A 24,314-nucleotide genomic window follows, 5' to 3' on the forward strand; every position below is an offset into this window, starting at 1 on the left:
TTGAAAACATTCGATTAGAGCGACAAGATTATTCTGCTTGAAGCCAGTGGTAGACGCGAGTTTTACTTGCAAAGTGGGTAGATACACGCTAGATCAGAAATTGTATAGTGCTACTTTTCGGCGTTCTATTTTAACATTTGTCTGTCTTCCCCTGCGATGAGTGTGCCACCTGCATCTATCGGACATAAAGAATGTCTGTTGGTAGAAATTAGCATAAGGCCAGCTCACACCCCACAATAGTGTATTATTGTACACAAATACATGAGGTATTGAATATAAGTTCTCAAACCAAATGACACCAAAATTATTTCAGTAGAAAGTGGCAAGACATGCTGGAACAGAGAAACAGTCTAAATGCCAATCTTTCACTTCTCTAACCATATATTAGAAGGTTTTTGAACTTTGGTATTATAAACAATCATCCGTCAATATAAGAGACTGCTTCCTGTCATTTTACTGGCTTCACATTTTCGTACACGGGATAACAGAGTACATTGCATGTTGTGCGCTTTGCACACCTGCTGCTTAGTATGTGGAAGCTTGGTTCCTTTGGCACAGTCAGCCTCTTTGTAGACCTGTCCATTTTAATAAGAGCTTATCATGTGTTCTTCCTCTTAATGTCCAAACTCAAAGCATCCAATTACTGTTTCTAGTATACAAATACCTCTGAGGGAAGAATGGCTTGTCAAAGAATGGCATGAGTTTTGCACGTGGGATCATCTCCTTCCTCAGTAACTTGATCTGTTCTTTCTCCATCATCTGTCTCGCAAAACGAACTGAATTAACGTCGAGTGTTGGAAGTTCTTGAGAACAGAGTACCAACATATGAAGTTTCTTACCTTTTGGATGGTCTCTTCTTGTTTCCTTTGTTGCTCCATATATTGAATCTTGCTGGCAACCTTACAGCAAATGGCACGTATAAATATGTGTGTGCGTGTGTGCGTGAATATGTGACAAAGAGAGAGAAAGAGAGAGTATGCATACAAAATGGTTGAACCCTGCACGCTTGATGGCCCTCATTTCAGTATGAAGCTTGATCTCCATGGGCTTAATCGGTTCTTTTACTTGGGGCTTTGGTGCCGCCTAAGTAAAAGCACGCAACCCAAATATTAGAAATTGAATCTCTTGTCCATTCAGCTCATGCTTTTTTGCAAGGTAATTGTTTGTTCAATGCACGGTCAAATTATTAAGCATGAAAAGAATAGGAAAATATAACTTTGTGTGCATTTGTGGGTATGTGAGAGAGTGACAGATTATTTTACGTTTGGTTTGTCCGTGGGCGATGATGAGAGGCCACTAGCAATGGCGGAACGAATTTCTGGTTCATCATTCAGGAGTTTCTGGAGTCTGCACATCAATTCTTCCACCTTTGTCTGGCCTCTTGGCTGCAAAAGATTTACAATCTTAAATACATACTAGCATTTATTTTATGAGAATGCTATTTTCTCGATACATTCTTCCCCACAATCAAGTCTATCAAAGTGTAACCACCCATCCTCATCTAGAGACCAAAACTACCGCTTGCCTTCTTGTCTCGAGCAATAAATTGTCGGGCCCGCTTCTTTTTTAATGCACCAAAAGCAAAACTACTCGATGATATTTTGGGAAAACACAGGAACGCACTAGAGAGAAGTAAGAACGGCGTAGCTGCAAATAGCCGATTGTTGGAGCAAAAGAAGAATCTGGCTCACCTCTTCGTCGAGTTTTAGCTGCTGAGATTGACCATTCTTAGTGGTCCTTTTGCTTCCACAGTCTCTGTTCTGTAAAGAATTTGGAGCAGCATCCCGACTCTGCGACATTCAGGGAAAGATTAATAAAAAAGAGAGAAGATAGAAGCTATGCGCGCACGCGAGCGAGAGGGGTAAAGAGAGAAGAGCACCTTGTGCTCCGGAGAAGCCATGTGGGAGAAAGGATATAGGGCGAGCAGATTCTAGAATGGTGGGTCGTGGACCAACACATCTTACATTTATTTTGCTGTTGGAAGATGGTTAACATGCTTCCAAACAAATGCGCAATACTTTTCCAGAGGTAGGTGGTGCGAGATAAGTTTTCGAATCTCTTGATGTGCACAGAAAGAGAGAGAGAGTGTGTGTGTTCTCGTACCAACCCCCTTCTGCATGGCTTCTTGTGGCCATGTACGCCTTTTCTTCTTCTTCTTCTTCATCTTCTTAAGAACTGAAATGATTGACAAGAATCATATGCATGGACATTGTACGAACAATATTTGATTTCGTATTGTTTAAAATTTCTGGTCGTCATAAAAGTTCCTTCTAATCATTGAACTGTCATTGGTATTGTATTATTGCAGAAGACAGACAAAGATACGGGCAGTGAATTATTACTTCCTTGGTGTCTCTTTTGTTCTTTTTTCCTTTTTACATGTTGAAGAATGTGAATGAGTTCATCTTCTTAGTAAAAGAAAAAAAATGGTGTCATCAATCATCAGGAATTCTACAAGGGTATCCATACCCACGAGCTTCCTTAGAAAACAATAATTCAAAATAGGTAAACTTTCAGCATTTAGCCTCTCTGTTCTTAGGGCGCAAGATAGAAGAAAAAGGACAGCTTTAGGCAGGTTGGTGGCACAAAATGTATTTACATTTTTTTCTGAGTTTTATTTTTGGAACTATTCCACGTTTATATGCCACCATATTTTCCACAAACCAAGATTTATGAACAAAGATGAAAAATAAGATTTGAGGGGAAAAAGAAAGAAAACATAAGAAAAAGGAACCTGCTTATCCAACATCAATAGAAATATAATTTTTTAGAAGGAAGGTTATGCATTCTTCTTTAAAAAATTCATCCCCTTTTCCAACAACAGGCACAATGATATATAGATGATTCTCCCAAAAATCTTCAGGGCTACCTGCCATGGAATAAATTCTTTTAACCAGAAAGAGCTCTTTTTTGTCCTTTCGGCTACCTGCAACTGGATTAAGTTTATATTTTTAAAATTTTTAGTACATTGTTCATATCATGTAGTGAACGACACTCTTCTGGTAAATTCTCCGAAAGTCCCATGTATATGGCCTTCAGATGTGATAGTTGGTGGCACACAAAAAAATCCCTTATGCAGACAAGCACATGAAATTTAAAATTATTTGAAAACTTTCACTATAGACATACTTAATTTGTTATTCTAATTGCGTACTTTTATTGGCATATTTTTTAATGTTATTGGTGTCCACTCCTGTTTAAATTTCTAGCTCTGCCACTGTGTCACTGTCAAATGCTAACTTCGAATTCTATTACAGTACAAACCACATTATTAACTGTACAAACCAAAATCAGCTGGTTTTAGCCTGATTAGCAGAAAAGATAAACTTTTTGCACATTTAAATGATTCAGAGCTGACAGTCTCAAACTGGTTTTTCCGGCAATGAAATATGTTCTAATTGACAGAAACTGGGTTTTTGTGAAAATCCGGTTCTTGGGTTCAGTCGTCTAAAGACAAAAAAAAAAATATGTAGACAATGAGCTCCCATGATGATCTTTCTGCAGAAAATATGCGATTGACAAACTTGTTGAGTTGTTTCTCGTAGCGCCTTTTCCTGCCTCCATTTCCGTCTAGGTGGTTGATCTGCATCTTCTCGCAACATGTTACCTCAGCAAGCCTCTATATCGAACTGTAAACTTCTTGGTGAAAAGTAATTTTTATGCTAGATCAGATATAATCTTTATGAAGTTCATCTGACTTTGCAAGAAAATTTTACTGGTGCAGATATGAAGAAGGCTGAAGTGTCAGGGGCCCGGAGAGTTGACGAGGATCCAGCTCTACCAAGCAGGCAACAGATTATGAAAATGGGGTGTCATTGGCCCACGGTATTGCTACCACAGCTAGTTGGGCCTGGGCATTATATACTTTATTTATATTATGAAGCTACCCACCTTTGATCTGCCTACTTCCTCCACCACCCAGGTGTAGCGCTTCGGCGTCTACAGATGCGTGGCATGGGAACCTCACTGTAACTTATTAGGGTTTCCACCATCCCTACTTAACCACGTATGTATGTACGTATGGCAATCTCTATATAATAAGATGTTAAGTTGCTTAGTCATATATATATATGATGGACAAGTATGCGTTCGTATTACAGATCAAGTTTACAACGTTCACCCTAGAATTAAAGATTATATAATAATGAAACATTGGCAACACTAAATTTGCGATACCAACCAAAATTCCTGCAACTGATCTAATAAAGCGAAAGGAAAAAGGTTTGGGATTAATATAACTATATGAGTTGGAAAGAATAATCTTGAGATTGATCCAGATCAGGACCTCCAATTCTTGGAAGAGTCCTCTTTGTAAAGTAAGTTTGTTTAATTAAGAGACAAAGAAGATACTATTTCTCTCATTCATTCTCGTTAATTATACACTTAACTAATGAAGGATAATTTAAAATACTTGCATATGCGTGGCGCGTATAAAGCTTGTCTCATTGCGGTAAGCCTCATTAGAATCTCAATGTCCCCAGGTTGGTGAATGACTTGAGGATGGAAACGCATAAGCTCTGCTGCATTCAATCAAATGATGCAGCTGCTAGCTGTTAGTAAAGGTGTTTGAAATATCTAGCATCAACTAAAATAACATGAGTCAGGTTTGAATTGATGAGTGAGCAGAATAAGTATTTCATCGTACCACTTAAAAACTATTCATCCTTTCTTTTATCTCTTCAGAATACCAGGTCTGCTTTCGGTGAATCAGACAATGAGGTTTGAATTATACCAAGTCTGCTTTCGGTGAATCAGACAATGAGGTTTGAATTAAACTTTATGCAGCAAAAACAGAGGAAAAGATCCCCAAAAACCATATCTAACTTGTTTAAATCATACATATTTCTGAAAGGGAGAGGCTGGTCCAATCTCTAATCTCTGGTTGATTTATTTGTTTTTCACTGCATGGATCCTACCGTACCCCTTATGAATCAACCCATATTGAATCTCTTTCAAAATCTGATTTGTGCGTTTTGTTTAATTATAAAAAAAAAAAATTTAAAAGTAATAAAGATGATCGCCTTTCACACAGTTTAATATGATGAACATCACTATTAAGTCGCCCGACCTTAATAAGTGCATTAATCAATAGCTCTGATTACGGCAAGATTGTAGTTTTAAGTATTGATTCATATGAAATTTAACAACCTCCTGCGAATGAGTATCGAGAACCAATGTTGTCGTTTTGCATGTGCACTCTTCTTCATAAAGAACTTAATCGCCATCCAACCTGGCTGCTTGCAGCCAATGACTAAAGGCTGAGTGCCCCCGTAACGTGAGCTTGCGTTCTAAGTCAAGTACATAAGAATCCGGAGGTGTGGTCTTTTCATTTGATTAAAAAAACAGCAAACATTTGAATCTAATTTTTCTTTTTATTTTCAATTTTAATGCATATTGACCTCTTTTTTAATTTGACATGTGGAAATATAAATTTTATAAACATATATTTTAAGAACAAAATGTTCTTTTCATGTCCAATTCATAATGTTCAAAGAGAGGAGCTCGATTCTCAAAATTTTTTTTCATTTCCTTTTCTTTAAAAAATGTTTCGGAAGCAGTCATGGACACAATCAGCGCTGCGCACCAAAATCCGATCCACAATGATATCCAAGTAATCCGGTTAATTGGATTCGGGCGGGTAGTTGGTTAAATCCTGGATATTGACGTCCCCATGTGTGCCTTTTGTTTTCACACCACATAGGGCTAGGGGTGAACACATGCCGAATCGACCCCGAGTTCAGTTAACTCGAGCTCGACTCAGCAGTTATGTGTTGAGCTCGAGCTCGACTCGATTAAGACTCGGCAAACTCGTTTAAATAGAATTGATAGTCATCGTTACAGGTTGAGCTCCAACTCGACTCGATTAAGCCTCAACAAACTCGTTTGAATATAATTGATATTCGTCTTTATGTGTTGAGTTCGAGCTCGACTCGATTAAAGCTCGACAACCTCGTAAACTCGTTTGAATATATTGACTTGGTTAAGGCTCGACAAACTCAATTAAGGTTCGGGCTCGACTCGGCAGTTACGTGGTGAGCTCGAACTCAACTCGATTATTTGAACGAGTCACTTATGAACTCGAGCTCGACTCATTAAGCAAATGACTCGGCTCGCGAGCCGAGCTTTAACTAGTCGAGCTCGAGTAGCTTGATTCATTGTTCACCCCTACATAGAGACAAAGGCAGATCTTTGAAATTCATAACCTACGACGACAGGACTTTTGAAACCCCAAAAGCTCTCCATTGATTGGGTCGTAACCTAAAAATGAAATCACCAATTAATTGCTCCAAATATTGTGTACAAATTAATCTTATATATGTGCTTAGAAAAACAACTAATTTAATATCCTTGTATTTTAAAAAAAAAAATTGGAGGGAGCAAGAAGAGACCCACCACTCGGATGAGTGTTGAAACTCCATCCTTTTTTTTTGTTCTTTAGGGTCCAAAGCCGTACTAGTGCCTTAATGTAAGCCCAGCACACGTGATCAGCTTGGCACAATGTTCACATACTATTTTTTGTCACTGGGACATAGCATCGATGCGGGTTAAACTAGTGACCCTCCACCTATGCATTGGGGTTCATGCACTTTTTAATTTCAGATTTCTAAGCAAGAAAACCTTATTGCAGCTTTGACATTGCTCTGCTTTCCATATATTTGACCCTAAATACCTAGGGGTGTTTGAATAAAACTAACGTGCTTGGCTTAGCTCAGCTACATATATGCCTTAATTAACTTGGTTTTACCGAATTTGCTATTTTATATAAAGCATTAAACAAATTGTTGGTATTGAATTTGCAAATGAAAAACCTTGTTTATCATTCTTAATTTGAGTTTGAAAAGAGTTGCAAGTTTTATTCATGGATGTCGTGGTAGTAGTGCACCCTTCAACTTTAGATACTGCATGCACTCAATTATCTTATCCTTGTTTATCATTTTTATCATTAGACAGTTTTAAGGACTTTGGCCGTTGCACCCTTCAAGGTGCATCATAAATTAATGTTATAAACAGCACCTTGTAACCTCATTTCAAACACCTTCTTACGCAAGATCTCATTGATGAAAGACTTAAAACTTGCAGTAGAACAAAAAAATTCTCAATGTTTACTGTATTTGTATATATGTTGGAAAAAAGGATAATTTGAGAAAATAATAAGTGATTTTTTTTTTGTAAAATCACATCTTTATCAGCAATATAATATCGTTCAGAAGTCTCAACATAAGAATCCCAAATTTTGTCAAAATCATGCTGATGTTTGTGACTGTGCCCACAGTAAGTTTATTGGTACCTATTTATTGTGGCTTTGTCAACCAGATCCAAATATGGACCATTCCATATAATATTCTTGAGCGTCCGATCGATCTAATCCAGTATCACAGTACTGAAGGCTGGGCGCGCAGGTGGGTGGGTCTGCAAATTGCTTACGTAGAGATTTCTGCCAAACTTGGTCCTTGAAAGTTAAACCTCAAAACAGCCAAAGAAAAAAAAGACTACAAAACTTCCCACAAGGGCCAGAAAGATCTGGTTCTTGTGAATCCATACAGATTCAAAGGCATGCTTCATGAGAGATTAGAGCTAAAGGCAAAGAGAAGATCAGAAGAGGGGTCCTTCAACGTGGACCATGGGGTCTGTCCTTTTGGTCTGATTCCTGGTTGTATCGTGAAAAGCTGCACGTGACATGGGCCAGCCTTTCGCAGCGAATGAGCAGGAAGACAGGGACAAGGTACTGTCAAGATCCAAAGAGCAGTGGGCCTCCTCAAGGCAGCAGCAGCAGATTCCCCTCTTCACTCCACCAGCATTGCCTGTAGAGTAATGATTGTAAGATCTCTTTTCGCTTTTCTGTGGTGTGGTTGATATCCTGCTATCTCCTCTCCCTTCTTCTCTCTTTTCTTTCCTCTATTCTTCTTGATATTCTGCTTCTTCTTCTTCTTTTCCTTTTCTTTTTCTTTTCCTTTTCTTTTTCCTGCTTGCAGTTACAAGCTTCCCACATTTTCCATCCCAGGAGTGCCCTCACTTTCTTCCTTGCCTCGTTTTCATTAGATCTTCCTTGCTTTTCCTTTCTTGGTGCTGCCTTAGATTCTTTCTGTGCAACAAACAGAAAATATGCACATGAGGAAGAGAGAGATGTGATTGCATGAGATTATGTACATGAAGCATGAAGTAGTTAGCAAGCAACCAAGATGCAATGTAGTTTAGACCGAATTACATTATTGGGTTACTGCATCATGACCATGAAGGGATGAAATTTTTTTGTCTACCCAACAAACACAGTACTCTTGTCACGAGTGCAAATTAACCTCAATCTCCAGGTTTTAGACCATGTTCTGTCGCATCCATGTTATCGAATTGAATCTAGACGAAGTCCATCCGCAGGTACTAGAACGAGACCATACAAAACTCATGTTAATTAAAAGATATTTTAAACATAATTTCAGCTTTCTAAAGTGTTTGTCACTATTAATTTAGTAAAAATATTATTTGTTTCCAGTTGATTTTCGGAAAAATATTTACCTTTTTACTAACAATAAAAGTTTTAGATTTTATAAGAGCGGTGAATCATTGATGGTTATACATATATATATATATATATATATATATATATATATATATATATAATTGTTCTGTGAATACTGATTTTAGCATTTTAAAGTTTTGTACTTTCGACTACCTTCAGAAGCACTTAAATGACTTAATTTGTTTTCTTCTCACCTAGGGGATCTCATCAAGCTACAACTGTATTACAGAAACAAGGACTGAAGAGTGGCATCAAAGTTACCAAAATCACCAACCGGACATGTCATTTTCATGATTTCACATGAGGTCGACGTTTCGGTTCTAGAGATAAAAATCCTGAACTCCAAGAGGTCATTGGTGCAATTATATATAATATTGAATACGTGCTGTGATTGATAAAGATGCATGGCAGTTCTAATATTTGTTGTTAACTTTTCCTTCTTTTTTTTTTTGGAGATAGCAGGAACTGTGATTAACTATCAACGATTTTGTTACTCACTAAAAACGCACTTCTTTAATTGACTGTAACAATAGCAGCTTTATATGGAGGAGATAGAGAACAAAAAACTTAGAAAAAATAAAGAAAGAGCGGAGAGCGGTTTGGAATTTACCTTAAGAGCTTCTGGTTTTGGTTTTCTTTGGAAGATAAAGCACCTCCTGCCCATTAATCTAAAGCTTTCTGACCTCTCATCCTCTAATGGAGCTGATGTGATGCTTGGGCTGCTAGAACTACAATCTAGTGGTGTGATTTGCGTTCCGACGTCTCTCATCCATGATCCGTTTCTCCTCTTTAGCTGTCCTACCTCTGCATTGCCTGCGTAGCTATCTATTCATGAACATTTACTTATGATTTTTTTTTAAAACATAAGCACATCTGTAAATATTCTCATTCGTTTGAAAACATCTTGATTTCAACACGAGTTCTACAGAGGCCTACATGGTGCTTGGGAAAGCATCGTATCGTTGACAAAAACACTTATTGTGCATAAAAAAGGGTTGGTTGAGTTGATATATATATATATATATAGTGACTCTGGATAGCCACACTTACCCAACTCACTCATGAAAACTGTTGATCTATCATGATAAATGATTGAGAAATAAATAAGGAAAATATGATGTGAAGTGAATCACGTTTTTCTTCTTTGAACAGTCTATAACGATGGATTGAACGGCCCAAGTTTGGTGTCCTTTGGTTTTAGAGTCACCATTTATGGATTTGTATATATATAAATGCTCGTCAATTCGCCTTGTATACATGCATTCTTGGATGGACTTGGCGACACTAAGAACATATTTAAATACAGAGCTGGAGGCAAAAGTGCAAGAATGGTAGAACTGAACCTGAGAAGGTGACTTTTTTAATTTCAGAAATAGTGGGCACCGGATGAGGCTCTACACGTTGATAAGAAGTGGGCGTTGGTAGAGGGGCGGACTTGGAAATGCTTCTGACTGAGCTGCGCGGTCTATCATGGGCACGTTCAGGCCAAGTCTCGGCAGTCACACAGGAAGAAAGGCATTGGATTGGCACCTCCCCAGACAGTGGGTTGCTTATGTACTTCTCTGCTTCATCCCACTTTGAGTTCAAAACCTTTCTTTCCAAAAATCTGATGGGCACCATGCTTTCCCTTCCTGATCCACACCTAGTCTGTTGTATGGCTGCTCTTCCACCAAAAACAACGTCACTCAAAACAGTGAAATCATATAACTAATGAAGATTCTGATATTATAATAGAGTGAGGATAAAAGAGCAAATCTGTACAAATTAAAGTTTAAAAGAAGATCCACATGGACAAGTATGCAGCTTTTGAATGAAGCGTATTTATCAATATGAATCCTTGGTAGTGTTAGGTTTGTAGTACCCTTCAGAGCTTCAGTGAAGCAGTAAGTTGATGGAGCAATTTGGTCTGGAAGGAAGATAAGGAATTGTCAGCGACCAAATATATATGGAGCAGAAAGAAAGATGAATGCAAGGGGAGAGAGATGAATCATGAACGGGACGATTTCATACTCTTGCTAATGCAACCAGCTGAAGCTGGAGAAGAGACTGCATCGGGGATGGTGGCGTGGCGGAAGGACCTCGACTCCCTGATGCTCTTGAGTATTTCTGCTGAAATATTAACGCTGGTGCTCCTGCCTGACCCTCTTCCATGATCCCCTGTGGTGCAAGCTTGTAACAGCGATCCTTCGTCTTCAATTCCTGAACGTTCTACACCTTGACCCATTCCTCAAGCTACAGAGCGAGAGAGAGAGAGAGAGAGAGAGATGACTAATTGGCTGAGGGAGTGTTCGGTTGCTTTTTGTGGTTTTTGAATTCATATTTCTAATTGTTGATATGATTGCTTTTTGGAGCTGAGAAGGGGCATCTAGGGAAGTGTGGGTTTGGATTCTGCTTCAGTTTTTTTTCTGTTTTGTTGCTTTCATTCTGCTGCCCACTTGGACAGTAACAGTAACGAAATTTATTTCTACATACTCACACTTACAATCAATATATATATATATATATCTCATCCTCAAATATAAGTTTAATCGGTCTCATCCAACTCCAAATCAAATTAACAAATCTACCAAATATGTTACATGTAAAAAAACTGGGAGTCATTAATCGGTCTCATCAAACTATAAATCAGTGTTGAAGCCAGAATTTTTTTACCATGAAGCACTGTTGTTGTAGAAATTCTAATTTTGAAAGGATACAACATATATAAATAAGTAAATAATTATATGATATATATGTAAAAATATATAAAAATAAATAAAAAATTTGTTGTTGGCGCCAGCTTATATGTGGTACTGCTTTAAATCCAATTATTTCAGATCCGATTAAATTGGACTTGGGTAAGACTGTACCCTACCCGATCCCCACCCTTTAAACATCCTTAGCCGGGTGAATCATTACTTTGGCGTGCTACCTGTGATTCGGCAGCAGACCAGACAAAATTTTGAACCAACTTGGCTGGTCCAAAATTTGAAAGTTTAAAATGTTGATAATTTTTTTTTGTTTGTGGGAAAGTGCGGACAAGGATTGACAGCTGATCACTCTCATATAGGCTCACGTCATTCTTCAGTTGACAACCCTAAATTTGGGCCGCACGCTGCAAGCAGTTTCATTATCATGTAGTTTCTTTATTTGTGAATCTTTGCACAGCAGTAGCACCTTCAGTTTATATATATATATATATATATATATATATATATATACTTATTGAAATTAATCGGGTACCAAATGTTGCTGAAGAATTAAATATTTCAAATTAGTCACTAAAAGATTAGAAAACCCACATAATGTTAGTTATGTTGTAACAGCCGTTTGTTATATTTTTAATGATGACCGATTTTAAAAATTTAGTCATCCAGGCAACATTCAGCAGTTAGCTAATTATATATATATATATATATATAGAGTCGACTCTAGACTCACTAGTCGCCAGTGGACCACAATTCGGTGGAGGGAAGGGGGGAGCACATGCAACGTACAAGAGAACCACTGGTGGGGAGAGAAGGAGGAAAAGGAGGAGAAAGATAGAGGGAAGGATGTAAGTTTGGACTCTTTGTGTCCACTTAAATATGGAATTATCATTCAATTTTCTTATATATATATATATATATATATATGTGTGTGTGTTGAATGGTAACTCTCACTTTTTAAAGTCACTCAACTATCTAATATGTACCATTTAAACCAACATGGATGGTTAAGAGAAAAATAAGAAGAAAAAGATGATGAATGTTTTCGTTATGTAAATTAGTTTATAGATTTTTCTTTTTATTTTTTTGCCAACTATCTATGTGCTTTAAATGAATATATGTGTATGTGTGAGAGAGAGAATAAGACAATTTGACAAGGATTCAAATTGGTTAATAGTTCGAACTTTTTTAAGAGAACAGTCAAACCCCATTGATGCAGTTTAGTGAGAAAACAATAAGAAACATGACCGTAGGTGGGGTTTAAGAAAAAGTAAGTCATTAATGCATGAACGCTTGCTTGTGCGAGAGATTTTCCGAAAAAGCAAAAGATTTCTTATGCCCAGAATTTCTCACCAACGGAGATGGGAATCCAATTTCATGAGGTTTGCGACATGCATGCGTACGTATGTATGCTTTACACATAGGCTGACTGACATATTCGCAACTTTTGTTCGGGGGTGGACATGAGCATGCAGCTGGCAGTGCAGATGACTCATCATCATCACCGTCATCCATCGAGGACCACCCGACCTATGGATGCCGTACACGTAATCCACGAGAGTGCGTCTGCTTGTCAATGAAAATAAGAATGTGGCATGCCATGCTATGGGGACCCGCATCACATGTATGTGGTACATTCATCGTGAGCTCCCTGATCATCATGCACCACGTGGGGAGGGAGATTAACACAAGGAGGTTACCGGAAACTCTGATTCGTTTCAGTTCTGCTTCGTGAAGATCATGCCGAAGAAAAGATCTGTTCACCTTGCTAGACAGTTGGATTAAAAGCTTCAACTGAAGTGCGTTTTTATTGATATCAAACACACGCACACACATTGATGGCAGAAGTAAATTTTCCATTTCATTTGCCGGGAAGCTAGTATACATTCGAGCTTATATGCTTATACGTTATTAAATAGAGGGAAAAAAAAAAGAAAAATTAACATCTATTTATACATGTATAGATCGCTTCTCTTTCACAGAGCACCACCATCTACATTTGCATGCATCTGATCTTGGAAAAGGAAAAAGAGAGAACCCAAAATAAGAACGAAGGCGCAGAAAGTTAAGAAAGATTTGCATTGGTCTGTCCATCTCTTGACAATTGCAGTCCCCTCCTGTCTGCCGTCCCTTAGAGATGTGTTACCTAGTTGAACTACAGGACATGTCAGGTAACCATACAGAAGGCCTGCACAAGTTGCTCCAAGATGCGTCCTGAGACGAGCTGATTGTCAGACATGAAGAAGACAAAAAATGCTCAACCACTACAAGTAAAGTGCTTCTAAATATGCACACGCACACATACACACACACACACACACACACACACACGGCGCACACAGATATATATACAGATAAATAGAAATGGAATGGTGTGCTAAAAAGTTAAAATGATGATGATTCTTAAGCAATCAAATGCTGAGGCAGTGTGCGAGCTGTTGATTTTGATGCTTTTCAATAAAAGTCGTCATTTTTGCTTTTTAACATACCATTATTTATTTATTTATCGAATTTTATCTATTTACTTATTTATTTATTTATCGAGAGAGAGCAAAGCAGATATGGTGGACAGGTTCCTTTCTTACCAGTCATCAATTAGTGAGATGCTGCTTAAAACAAAACCTAAAGCAGTCACTATTGCTGCCTTCTGAAACATGCTTTCAGAATTCTCCTTCAAAGCAGTTTCTTTGTTCTGTAACTGGTATATGACCCAAGCTCCGATAATAGCAAAGACTGGTCCCTGAACATGCAAGATCAGAAGCTGATATCAGACTAGCATTAGGTTTGTCTTATAAATCAGATTCAAGGATTTAGAAAATTTTGAAGGGTAAAGCACCGCATTATTCTTACTGCCGGATTTGACGACACAGTCTGATTGTAAAATGTAGCACTGATCAGTTTTATGTCTTTGTATCTGCTTCAGTAAATCAGTTTGTTTGAGATGGGGAGGAATCCCCGTCTGGTTTAGCTTTTCTATAATCTCATGATAATAGCTGATAACTTTTATTTTTCCAAAACAATAACAAATTTCACGTAGGTCTCGTGATCATGATATTTATGCAGCTATCAGTTTTCCCGGGAAAAGTGATTGAATACTCTAGCAAAATGCAACAAAGTTGACTCCAGCTTGATTGCAAATTGAAAAGCAGAACCATTAAAAACACAACTCCATAGATCAAGTTGCAATTAGTAGTCATAGGAGATGATAATGTGGAATCACAAGCGCCAATCAGAGATGCAGGGGATAGATGGCTTGCTGATCTTTCATGTACTCGAGCTTATATATCTAGTTGAGATAACAAAAGAAAATTTAGCATTCAAGAAAAAATCTAGATTGTGATATTTGAACAAGTAAAGCAGAATTATACACACACAAGCACACACACACACACACACACACATACATATATATATGCCTTTATTTATTTATTTTTATTTATATATGTTGTAAACGATCAAGCTGAATCCGAACATGAGATAAGATATTTGCCTTGTCATATCTCATCTCTAAAATGGACGATGAGGCTTGTCAGATGACAGTGCAAAAATGAGTCTCATTTCCAATCGCAGTTGCTGTTTGCTTATCAGATAGCATGCAGCAACGAAGATTAGAATGATAAAAGCACTCCGATACATTAAGATTTGCTCCATCAGTTTGATGTATAGTTCAATATTTTTTCCAGATATGCTTTTGGTTCTTGCCTTCAAAGTGAAATGAGCAGCCATGCCCAACACTTTCCCTGGTGTTTCTTCATTGCACTTAATTTTTTAACGGGTACTTCCTTTCTAAATTCTCTTTCTACTTGAATGGTGTAATATATATGGCTAAAGAGGCATATGTTTCAAAGGTTATATTCTTGGTAACTGATGTTAAATCTCTATATGTGCCAAGAAAAGGATATAATTAGAAGATGAAACATTTAGTTGGCTTTGTCAAGCAGCATGCGTATATTATCAAATTTGAAACTCTGCTGAAATAGGTAAAACCAGTATGTTAACCACCTCACTAAAATTTAGGATGATATATAGACTTTGTATCTAATGTTATTGTTGTTTATGCTGCAGTATGCTAAAATGTATGAAGGGTGTGATTTGAGTATCAAAAAATAGCAAAAGAAGTTGTATCTACAAAATTGTCACAGATATCATGGTTGGGATTTTATCAGAAATATTCTTCTGGGCTATCAATCAGGAAGTTTTTTCTTGAAAAAAATTCCAGGAACTCAAAAATACATATATATATATAAAACCAATAGAGGAATTTGTGAAATTTGAGTCTTCTACTGTTTTTCTTACAAATAGATACTCAAGACAGTTTAAATGTTAAAAGAAACTTCCTAGAAGAACACGATCAGAGTGTGATATTTTCATCTTGGAGTTTTTTTTGTCAAAATTTTGTGCATTTTCGTGTTTCCAAATTTCCTCTATTTACCCTCTCTTTTGCACTTTTCTTTTTGAAAATAAAGAAAATCCAATTTCTGTGACAATGATCTGCAACTTACAGTTCCACCAACAGTTGCCTCAGGCGTATGCACAAAGCTTGACATGTTGCCACAAATTCCTCCCAGGATGTATATCAGGAAGAAGGTCAGAGAGCCATATCTTCTAGAAACTTGAGGGCCAAATGTAAGGAGTGCCCAACAACTAAGAGTTACATGAAAAAGTCCAGAATGCTGCATAAGCCAGTTAATATCAATCAGGATATCGTAAACAAAAATTATACAATCAGCTGACACTATCATATTCCTTTAATATCTTACAGAGCAAGTTATGGATTAAGCCACATGAAAAACTTGCCACTGGAATTACATATGGACAAACTGCAATCTGCATGTATTTGACAACTGCACTTAATTCAACTTTGATTTAGGTACTATGATGCTAATGCATCACCTTAGGCGCGAACCAGAATAAAGTTAGACACTTCATTGAAACTCAAATCAACTTGACGAAAAAGGTTTCCTGTTGTAATATCCCTGTGCAGAATTTTATTTTTACATTGAGCCATGTATTTCTCCATGAATTTCTATTTGCTTTGGGGCATCATAAGATGCAGTTGCCAGATTGAAAGGGAGCACCGGACTTTAGTAAAAAGTCTTATTCTCAAGAAACAAAGTCTCCAACCAATTAACATATAAGCGCCTTTTTTAATTGAAAATATATGGCTCAGTTTGAATTCTATACAGCTTCATGAAAATTGGCTACAGAACATCCTTTTTTTGTTCTGACTCAGTCTGTACCCAGCACTGAACCAACTGACCATGCATAGTGGCATACAGTAACTTTTTCACCTCTACCAGTAGTATTAACAACTGATTTATCAGTATACATGTTCGATTCCCTGAATCTATTCATTGGTTTTCTCCATTTTTAAATTTGGGATTCTGGTAAAGGGTGTTAACATGCTCACACATATTTGAACCTTTTCTTATTTCATGTACTTTACCAAATTGCTCATAGTGCAGTTCCATGACGGCCCTGGCTGCCAATGGAATATTCAAATTAGAACTTGTATAGTAAGAAAAGTTTAGAAAAATCTCCATGCTCATATAAACAATGTGATTAAGGTGCTTTAGTTCCACAGTACGATGATATCAAGAAACTGGACAGAATATAGTAGTACGAAGTGTGCAACAGACTGTCACCTCGTGATGCAGCCAGGGTTTCTTACGATCTAATTTGAGTAAGTTATCTGAAGCTTTTTTGCTTAATTAAATTAAATCTCTGAAGACAGCTGAGATGTTGTTGGCTCTAGGATAAGGCCCAAATGATTTGAGTGAAAGCTCAAAGCATATTAATATGACAAGTTTGAACTATGATGCTCTTTTAGTAATTGTTCTATGATATCTTGGCAAGTCCTACTTAGTTGCAGAAATTTTCTAGATTAAGATTGTTAAGTTAATCTGTAAGAATCTGTTGTGACTCCTTAACTTTGACTGCAGTCTCCGTACATGTAATAAGCTGCAACAAATTTTCATTATTGGCTCTGTTTCATTTCTGATGAATATATAAATCTGGACTGGAGTAGTAAGAACTATGAAGAACTAATGCAGATAAAAACAAGAGAGAAAAAGAAAAGTTGTAACACAAGTTCTATGCACAACCCACAAACCTCTGCTTAATAAATGTAAACTGTAAAGATACATTTTTAAGTGTGCATCATTGTTAGTGGCAAGCACAAAATGCTGGAACCAAAGTAATATTACAGAATTTAGTGATGAACCATATTTTGTAATTTCTGTTTTCAACGTGTCTTACCACATATTTCTGCAATGATTCTCATTTTACTAGTGTATGCTAAAGCTCTACCAAATAGTAACTCCGTTCCACTGTTCAACACATCTGTTTCCATTTGTGAACATTAACTAAATTTAGGAACTGACTCAGTTGGTAATTTACCTACCAATGCTAGATTACAATTGTTCATATATAAATACATTAGGTAACATCACTACAGAAGAGTCACAGAACAGAGAGATGAGATACCATAAATAGTTTCCTTGTAATGGAGAAACAGTTTAAAATTTAAATGGTTATGTAGATCAAAGTATACCTGAAGGATATGTTTTTTTCCTTTCAGGGAGATTCTTCCTTATTTCCTTTCCTGTTGATTTTTGCAATTGCAATGCTAACAGATTTTCTTGTCAGTTATTCCTAATATTATTAATGTTCTTATCCTTGAAAACTAAATGCTTGTAACTAGTGACCTTTATGTAAATGACCTTTTTTTAATTTTCTTGACATGGATCTTCATTTACACCGTAGCCAAAACCAAGTCAAACAGTATATAGCATTCTAGTTCATCCTCAAATGTACTAACATGCAACAAAAGAAGTAGGATGACATGAAATATGGACTAAGTCAATCATGTACCAGAAACATTGGTGTCACTAGCCTCCACCATTCCCCGTTCAGAATCAACCAATTTATCTTTGCTCCATACAGTAAGGGGAGTGATAGGTACTCAGACTCAGAACCTTTTACAGGACTTGCCATTTCAAACAAGAATACAGCAACATTTATTGCTACCAAGATGCCACTGCAAAAAGGAAAATGAGATGCTGCTACATAAAAATAAGTCTTTAGCCTATAGAGACAGAGCATTTATGTGGAGAACTGCAATGACTGAAAATATTATAAAAGTTGTGAGTCACAACCTGGAACACTGAGTTGGAGATTAAAAGTAATAGCACAACTCGAAAAGATAAGGGATGTAACTTTCCAACTTACACTATGCCAAGATGAGATCCTTCACTGTCAGGTTGAGCATCTTCGATTGCATCAGCAATATCATCAGATGATAGCAAAACACTTTTGTCTATCTCCAGTGAAGCAGAACGGTCTGAATCATATCCCTTACCCTCACCCTGTTCAGAACTTGATAGCAGAATTGATGCAGCAACGTCATTGTTGCCTTTAGAGTTTTCCTGGGAGCCTGGTTACTCGATAAAGAAATAGGAAGTGTCAAAATGTACTGGGTATGCTGTTACAGGAACACATTGAAGAAAAATTCAAGAAGAAATGGAACTCTAGAATGAAAAAGAACAAAGCAAACAAACACAAAACATGCATATTGAGCATCATCAAACATTGAGAAAAGATATTGTAGCGCACCATCCACAACCTCAAACAAATTCATCAAGACTAAAATTGTCTTGAAGTTAGATGCCCATATAAAACTTTTGGCCCTTTTAAATAAAAGAGCCACAATTTGGAAGAGTCATTGTTTTGAAGATTTTGCCCCTAAGCAGATTTTGGTGTTTAACTGGTCCTACTGTTTGTCTGTTTCTCTCCCATTTTACATTGATTCATGCACTAAAGCATCATTTCTAAGGTTACCTTCTTGAAGTACATGTATAGCGAATGTCCCAAAATTAGTAAATCATTGTTATAACTTTTGATTCAGTGTTCTATTTCAAACAAAGAGTAAAGAAGTGATCTCTGCATCTGCATGCAAGAACAAATAGTATATCACTTGGTGTACTTTATATTAATGTGTCTGCATAAATATGTTTTGACTTTGGTAACACACAAATCCATTCCTTCTTGACTCGGAAAAAACCATTATCCTCTTATTTGGCTAACGACATTGTATTTCATAACTTCTGTCAGTACATCTACAGGAGGATATCAGTTGCAAGATTCTGGTGTTAAATGTATCAAAGATTAAATGAAGCAACTGAAAATTACCAGAGACAAGCTTGCCAATGTAGTTGTCAGCAGAGCCACATTCTTCCATTAACTTGGTTTCTCCACCATCAACAATGTCTGGACCTCTCTGCTTATCAGCCTGATCAAGCTTCTCAAGATAAGACTCCAAAGCATTCAATTGTGTTCTTGTGGATGTATCTTTAGGGTTGGATCTTGTGAGATGCTTATCTCTTTCTACACTAGTCTTTCTCGCAGACCTTACTTGTGTAGATTGAGACGATGGTCCAAATATGCCTTGAAACATTATTTGCTTTCTGAAGGAAAATAAGGTTTCTTTCTGAATGAGCTTCATTTGAGTGCACATGCTATCAGCATTCTGCAATATTACACCACTTCTTATATAGTCACCCTTAGAATTGGAGTACATATTAGTTGCATGACAGGTTGTGTTACTGTTCTTCGATGTGCTTGTCCTGGTGGATCGCTTGATGGAAAATCCCCAGTTCGTTGAGGCTCCATTTAAACATAAAGGCATAATGCCCACATTGGATCTGACAGTAAATGCATTAATTACATCAGATTTGGTATATGCATATGAACATAAAGAAAGAATGTGCTCACGAACTGCCTCATCTATTTGCAGTCAGTGTTATGGCAATCAAGAATAACATTAGTTAAAGGAACTCAGTGTTGGATTACCATGAGAACATCTCCAAACTTACCTACGTAAATTCTATCCTCCAAATGGACTTTTTAACAATTTCTTTTCTCCACCATCAACAACATTTGTTTTTTTTTATTACATGTTACTACATTTATATAGAATCCAAAAGCCTAGCGTAGCGTACATCTCTCTCTCGCTCTCTCTTACGTGCCTTGGGTTTTTGCATTCGTGTATGTGTCATTTGGGTGGTTGTGGGATGTTTATGTGCGTGTGGGTGTATGTTTGAGTGTGAGTGTCTATTGTACGTAAAGGCAAATCTCATGATATTTTGGGAAGGGGATCTTGGATAAGTTATCTGGGTATCACAAAATTACAGAATTTATACAGATCTGTTTCTTTTTCTTCTTGAGAAATATGAAGATTTAGCCTAAAGATATTGAAATTTGGAAAATAAAAAAGAATACCAAATATTGGATCAAGAACAGAACCTCAGGTTCTTGAAGCTGTGAAGATTTAATTCTTTTATGAATCTTACTGAGTAAAATATGTCCAGCAATTCCTCGTGATAAAACAGTAAAAAGACTCTCAGGGTTTTGTTTCAAGCAGAAAAGGTTGTGAAGGGCTTACAAATTTGTTTTACGAGCAAAAACATGAAAAATTCTGTGCATTTAGACGTATGTAACAATTTGAAAAGCACTGATCCAAAAACATAAAACATAAAGAAAAATGGATCCAATATGAAGTTGTGACAAAATCAGGATTTGCAAATTGGCAGTGAACAGAAAATGGTCTCTTTTGTTCACGAACATGTATTTAAAGAAACTAAAGAATTCGCTATGTTGGCGTGATTTTTTACTCTCTGTATCTGCATGTGCCTTTTTGTGCATCTTTCTATACAGTGTACACAGGGATCTTGCGTTGTGGCTGCTGAGGACGGCACCAAGGCTTAGAAAACATTCCACGATATTATCTCGAAATCTCTTCACGTTTAACAATTCAAAACCTACTCCTCACAACGCAGCAGGAAGAAGAAACTGAAATTTGATCTTTTAATCACTTTCATCATGACATTATTTCTCGGAAGTAGCTGTTAAAGAATCAGACCATCAGTTTTATGTTTAAGACACAAGTTAGTAATCAACAAGGTATTAAGAATTTGTATTGCTTCACTGTTGGCAGTACTAAAAGTAGTGAGGCAAGGTAAAAAGAGTAGAGGACCCAAAAGCATGAACTCCTTGTGATATGATGCACATGCACACACACACACAGAGAAAGAGAGAGAGAGCCTCCGCCTTCCATGCCTTCATTTGCAACAAAGCAAAACCAATACCTTTCCTCATTACCATATAACTATTGCCATCATAACTACTATCACCATTACATTAACAGACTAGAGGTAAATGTGTTCTTAGAGATTAATTTATTATTATAATTTGGGGGATGGAGAGAGAGAGAGAGAGAGAGAGAGGTTCATTTATTTATACTGATTTAGAGAGAGAGAGAGAGAGAGAGAGAGAGAGAGACGCTGAAGGGGACACTTACCTGGCACTTGGCAGCATGGGGAAGGGAGGAGGAGGAGAAGGGGGAGGCTGGCAGCGAGTTGCTTACTGTCCCTCGACCAGATTAGCAATCAAGTTCGCTTCTCAGTAAATGATTGAAAGCGAGCCCAAGAAAACGCCTGCCATGAAAGCGCCCAACGAGAGAATCCAACATCTTAGCCAAATCCCTTCTCCGCCAATCCATGGCAACCACCTAATACACCGAACCAGGCCCACCATAAACTGCTACCTCCAAATTGTGTTGGTGGCTCACATTTGTATATCTAAATGCAAACAGATAAACATGCCACCGTAGTTGGTATTCCCAACTCTGAGAACAGTTTGGTATCAACTCACCATTTGGCCCACAAAATGATAAGATTATCGCATACTTTCGTTTCCGAATATTTCGTATGTCTTTATGCTTCTTTCTGTTTAATCTTCTACGTCCTACATATGTTTGAGACACTGCAATAAGTTTTGATTTTGTCAAGATTTTCCATTGCTAACGTTGAATCTCTTATTCGGGCACCGGACGACATGGGATGATGAGAGATGCGCTTCTTTATCTCCCCCACAAGGTCATGACATCCAAGACGACATGATGCATGCTTGTCCATATAGATCGGAGAAGCCAAGGCTCAATTTCCTTTTCAAAAGAGAAGGCAGGCCCACAATTGTTAAAGGGTTAAATAGATTGCCAAAGTCGTCCCCTTGCTTTTTCTTCAGAATGGTCAATGTTGTTTTGATTCGACGCCGTACTCTAGCTTGTTTCTATGTTTGGCTTCAGTGTCCACATAGATAAAAAGTGACAAACTAAACATATGCGCAACATGTGAATGAAAATTTACTCGAAACCATTTTCACTGTTTTTTTGCAGGTGTATGGTAGGGTTGCAGTTTTGAAAGCTCCTTTAAAATGGAAACAAGCACTCAAGAAAGCAGCTGCAAGGCTAAGGGCAGGGATTTTGGAAATATTTTGGGATGTCATTCTCGGTTTTTTGTTACAGTGCTTAATGTAGATCCACCACTAGGTGTGATTAATCTTTTCAAAGTTTTTGTCCGGAGTCTTTTCCCTGAGTTGTAAGTCATTTCAGGATTATCCCTTTCTCTTATTTTCTTTTACACTTCCATTTTTGTATATGGACATTTTTTTTTCTTTAATAAAAAGCTAGGGAGCCAACACTCCTAGCAGTTTGCAGCGCCAAAAGGCTTTGGCCTGCGCCCACGACTTCGAACTTGATTATGGCATCTTGCATAGTTTTGTATTGAGGTGGAGAAATTTCGCTTGTCATGGAATCAGATAGTAGTGAACTCCTGCTACACTGCTTCCACTAACAGGTGTTTGATTGAATGAAATGTTCCACGTGGGATGTAAAAGTTTTCAGGGCAAAAAGTCCAAGCATGGAAAAAATTCTACAAATGCTTTGTGAAAACAAAAATTGCCTGAAAGTTTATCCTTGTTTGAATGAAACATGTATGGGATGCAAAAACATTCATCCAGCCGAATACCCTGAAAAATTTTCACCCAGCTGTCAAGCATCCCCTTAAAGCTTCAAGAGACAGTATCCGCCCCCGGAAGGTCCCGTGATTTTGTCCTGAAATTTTTCACCTAGTGGCGGGGAAAGAGGTCGGCAGAATTTTATTGTAGGCTGTCGATTTTCTGGGAAGAATGAGTTTTTAACTCAAATTCGTACTGACACGTGATTTTGCTGCTCAAACATAAAAACTAACATGAGTGACGTTCAGTGCGTCATTCCTAGCATGATTAACTGCCCCACCTACAGAACAGATGAAAGCAAAAATCTTGTCAACATTTCCTTGAACTAGAGGGAGATTTGCCAAGTCAAGCTTCTTAAATGCACAACCAATGAAATTTTTGTCTAAACGAGTCGACATCTTCCGTGCATGATGGGTTCTTCTTTAAAACAAGAGGATAGCGTAAAATGGCTTGCCCAATGCGAAAACAGCACATAAAAAAGAAAATTAATAAGTAGCGATTTGCTTAGAGACTCCGACCGTGCGTACAAGAATCTTCTTTAATAAGCAGGCATGACTGTTGAAGTTCAAAACTGAACAAAAGCCACTAATTAATTCTATTCTGTTTTATTTCTCGACACGGAGAGATTCGTCTACCGGCTGTGAGCTGAGATCGTGAATTGAAGCCGGAAAAGGGTCACTACCAGGGCTGCAGCCATGTTGAAATAAGCTCCTAAGCATTTGCCTAAGCCTTACACTGCAGCAGCTTAGAAGACGACAACCAGGGCTCCGGCTATGCCGCAGCAACCTGGTAGGAACTTGCCTGAGCCTGGCCCAGGTATAGGATCGAGTCACCCTCTCTATCTCCCGTATACACACACACACAGCGTAGGGAATGACGGACCTAGGCGAGGAATGGCTGCACAGATCATGAGAGCGCGAATGCCGACTGCCAACCAAAACAAATTCCAACCCTGAATGCATTCACTACCTAAGATTAGTGAGGCTAGTGGCTTCCATACAGCAGAGTAATTCCACTGGTTGCATAGAATCGAGGATGACTGACTAAGCAAACAAACATCATACTTCGGATTTTCAGGTAAGCTCATCCCCCAGGATACAGCGCTTCAACTTGCATGTTGATGGTCTTCCGTTTATAACACACAGCATGACCAGCCCCTGCACGATCTAGTTGTGTCAACCCCCATTGGCTGCCATTATGCTTGACGTGGATAAGGAGTACCAGGCTTCAGTTAAAGGGATGCCCACCCAACAAGAACT

General features: G+C 37.7%; 3 protein-coding genes across 4 annotated transcripts; all 3 read right to left on the bottom strand.

The window, feature by feature from the left end:
- Positions 1-224: 224 nt before the first annotated feature.
- On the bottom strand, positions 225-2,012 carry LOC116264902 (microtubule-destabilizing protein 60). The gene is made up of 7 exons (XM_031645355.2): positions 1,880-2,012; positions 1,692-1,790; positions 1,263-1,385; positions 985-1,083; positions 840-899; positions 665-759; positions 225-575 (listed from the first exon to the last, which is right to left on the bottom strand). The coding sequence occupies exons 1-7, from the start codon at positions 1,898-1,900 to the stop codon at positions 449-451; spliced, it is 624 nt and encodes a 207-aa protein (XP_031501215.1). The 5' UTR covers positions 1,901-2,012; the 3' UTR covers positions 225-448.
- A 5,416-nt stretch (positions 2,013-7,428) lies between these two features.
- On the bottom strand, positions 7,429-10,830 carry LOC116264654 (uncharacterized). 2 transcript variants are annotated; one of them, XM_031644989.2, is made up of 5 exons: positions 10,526-10,830; positions 10,377-10,421; positions 9,859-10,173; positions 9,126-9,319; positions 7,429-8,083 (listed from the first exon to the last, which is right to left on the bottom strand). In XM_031644989.2, the coding sequence occupies exons 1-5, from the start codon at positions 10,737-10,739 to the stop codon at positions 7,862-7,864; spliced, it is 990 nt and encodes a 329-aa protein (XP_031500849.1). In that variant the 5' UTR covers positions 10,740-10,830; the 3' UTR covers positions 7,429-7,861. The 2 variants fall into 2 exon arrangements, with proteins under 2 accessions (XP_031500849.1, XP_031500848.1); XM_031644988.2 differs by having other exon boundaries at positions 9,126-9,328; positions 10,526-10,829.
- A 2,207-nt stretch (positions 10,831-13,037) lies between these two features.
- Positions 13,038-21,777, bottom strand: LOC116264840 (RHOMBOID-like protein 9, chloroplastic). Its single transcript, XM_031645261.2, has 7 exons — positions 21,560-21,777; positions 19,393-19,904; positions 18,433-18,637; positions 18,076-18,241; positions 15,705-15,875; positions 13,788-13,942; positions 13,038-13,416 (listed from the first exon to the last, which is right to left on the bottom strand). The coding sequence occupies exons 1-7, from the start codon at positions 21,574-21,576 to the stop codon at positions 13,179-13,181; spliced, it is 1,464 nt and encodes a 487-aa protein (XP_031501121.1). The 5' UTR covers positions 21,577-21,777; the 3' UTR covers positions 13,038-13,178.
- Positions 21,778-24,314: the final 2,537 nt, after the last annotated feature.

This window comes from Nymphaea colorata, chromosome 11 (genome assembly GCF_008831285.2).
Source record: "Nymphaea colorata isolate Beijing-Zhang1983 chromosome 11, ASM883128v2, whole genome shotgun sequence".
Taxonomy (NCBI): domain Eukaryota; kingdom Viridiplantae; phylum Streptophyta; class Magnoliopsida; order Nymphaeales; family Nymphaeaceae; genus Nymphaea; species Nymphaea colorata.

Excerpts from the sequence above, each read along its gene's own strand:
- LOC116264902 (XM_031645355.2), bottom strand. The coding sequence starts at position 1,900 with ATGGCTTCTCCGGAGCACAAG. Across the intron at positions 900-984 it reads GTGCAGGGTTCAACCATTTT|GTTGCCAGCAAGATTCAATA; the intron begins GTATGCATACTC and ends ATTTGCTGTAAG. Across the intron at positions 576-664 it reads AAGCCATTCTTCCCTCAGAG|GTCTACAAAGAGGCTGACTG; the intron begins GTATTTGTATAC and ends TAAAATGGACAG.
- LOC116264654 (XM_031644988.2), bottom strand. The coding sequence starts at position 10,739 with ATGGGTCAAGGTGTAGAACGTTCAGGAATTGAAGACGAAGGATCGCTG. Across the intron at positions 10,174-10,376 it reads CTTCACTGAAGCTCTGAAGG|CCATACAACAGACTAGGTGT; the intron begins GTACTACAAACC and ends GTGGAAGAGCAG. Across the intron at positions 8,084-9,125 it reads CAAAACCAGAAGCTCTTAAG|AAAGAATCTAAGGCAGCACC; the intron begins GTAAATTCCAAA and ends TTTGTTGCACAG.
- LOC116264840 (XM_031645261.2), bottom strand. Across the intron at positions 13,943-15,704 it reads AGGCAACTGTTGGTGGAACT|GGACCAGTCTTTGCTATTAT; the intron begins GTAAGTTGCAGA and ends TTGCATGTTCAG. Across the intron at positions 13,417-13,787 it reads ATCTCACTAATTGATGACTG|GACGCATCTTGGAGCAACTT; the intron begins GTAAGAAAGGAA and ends AGCTCGTCTCAG.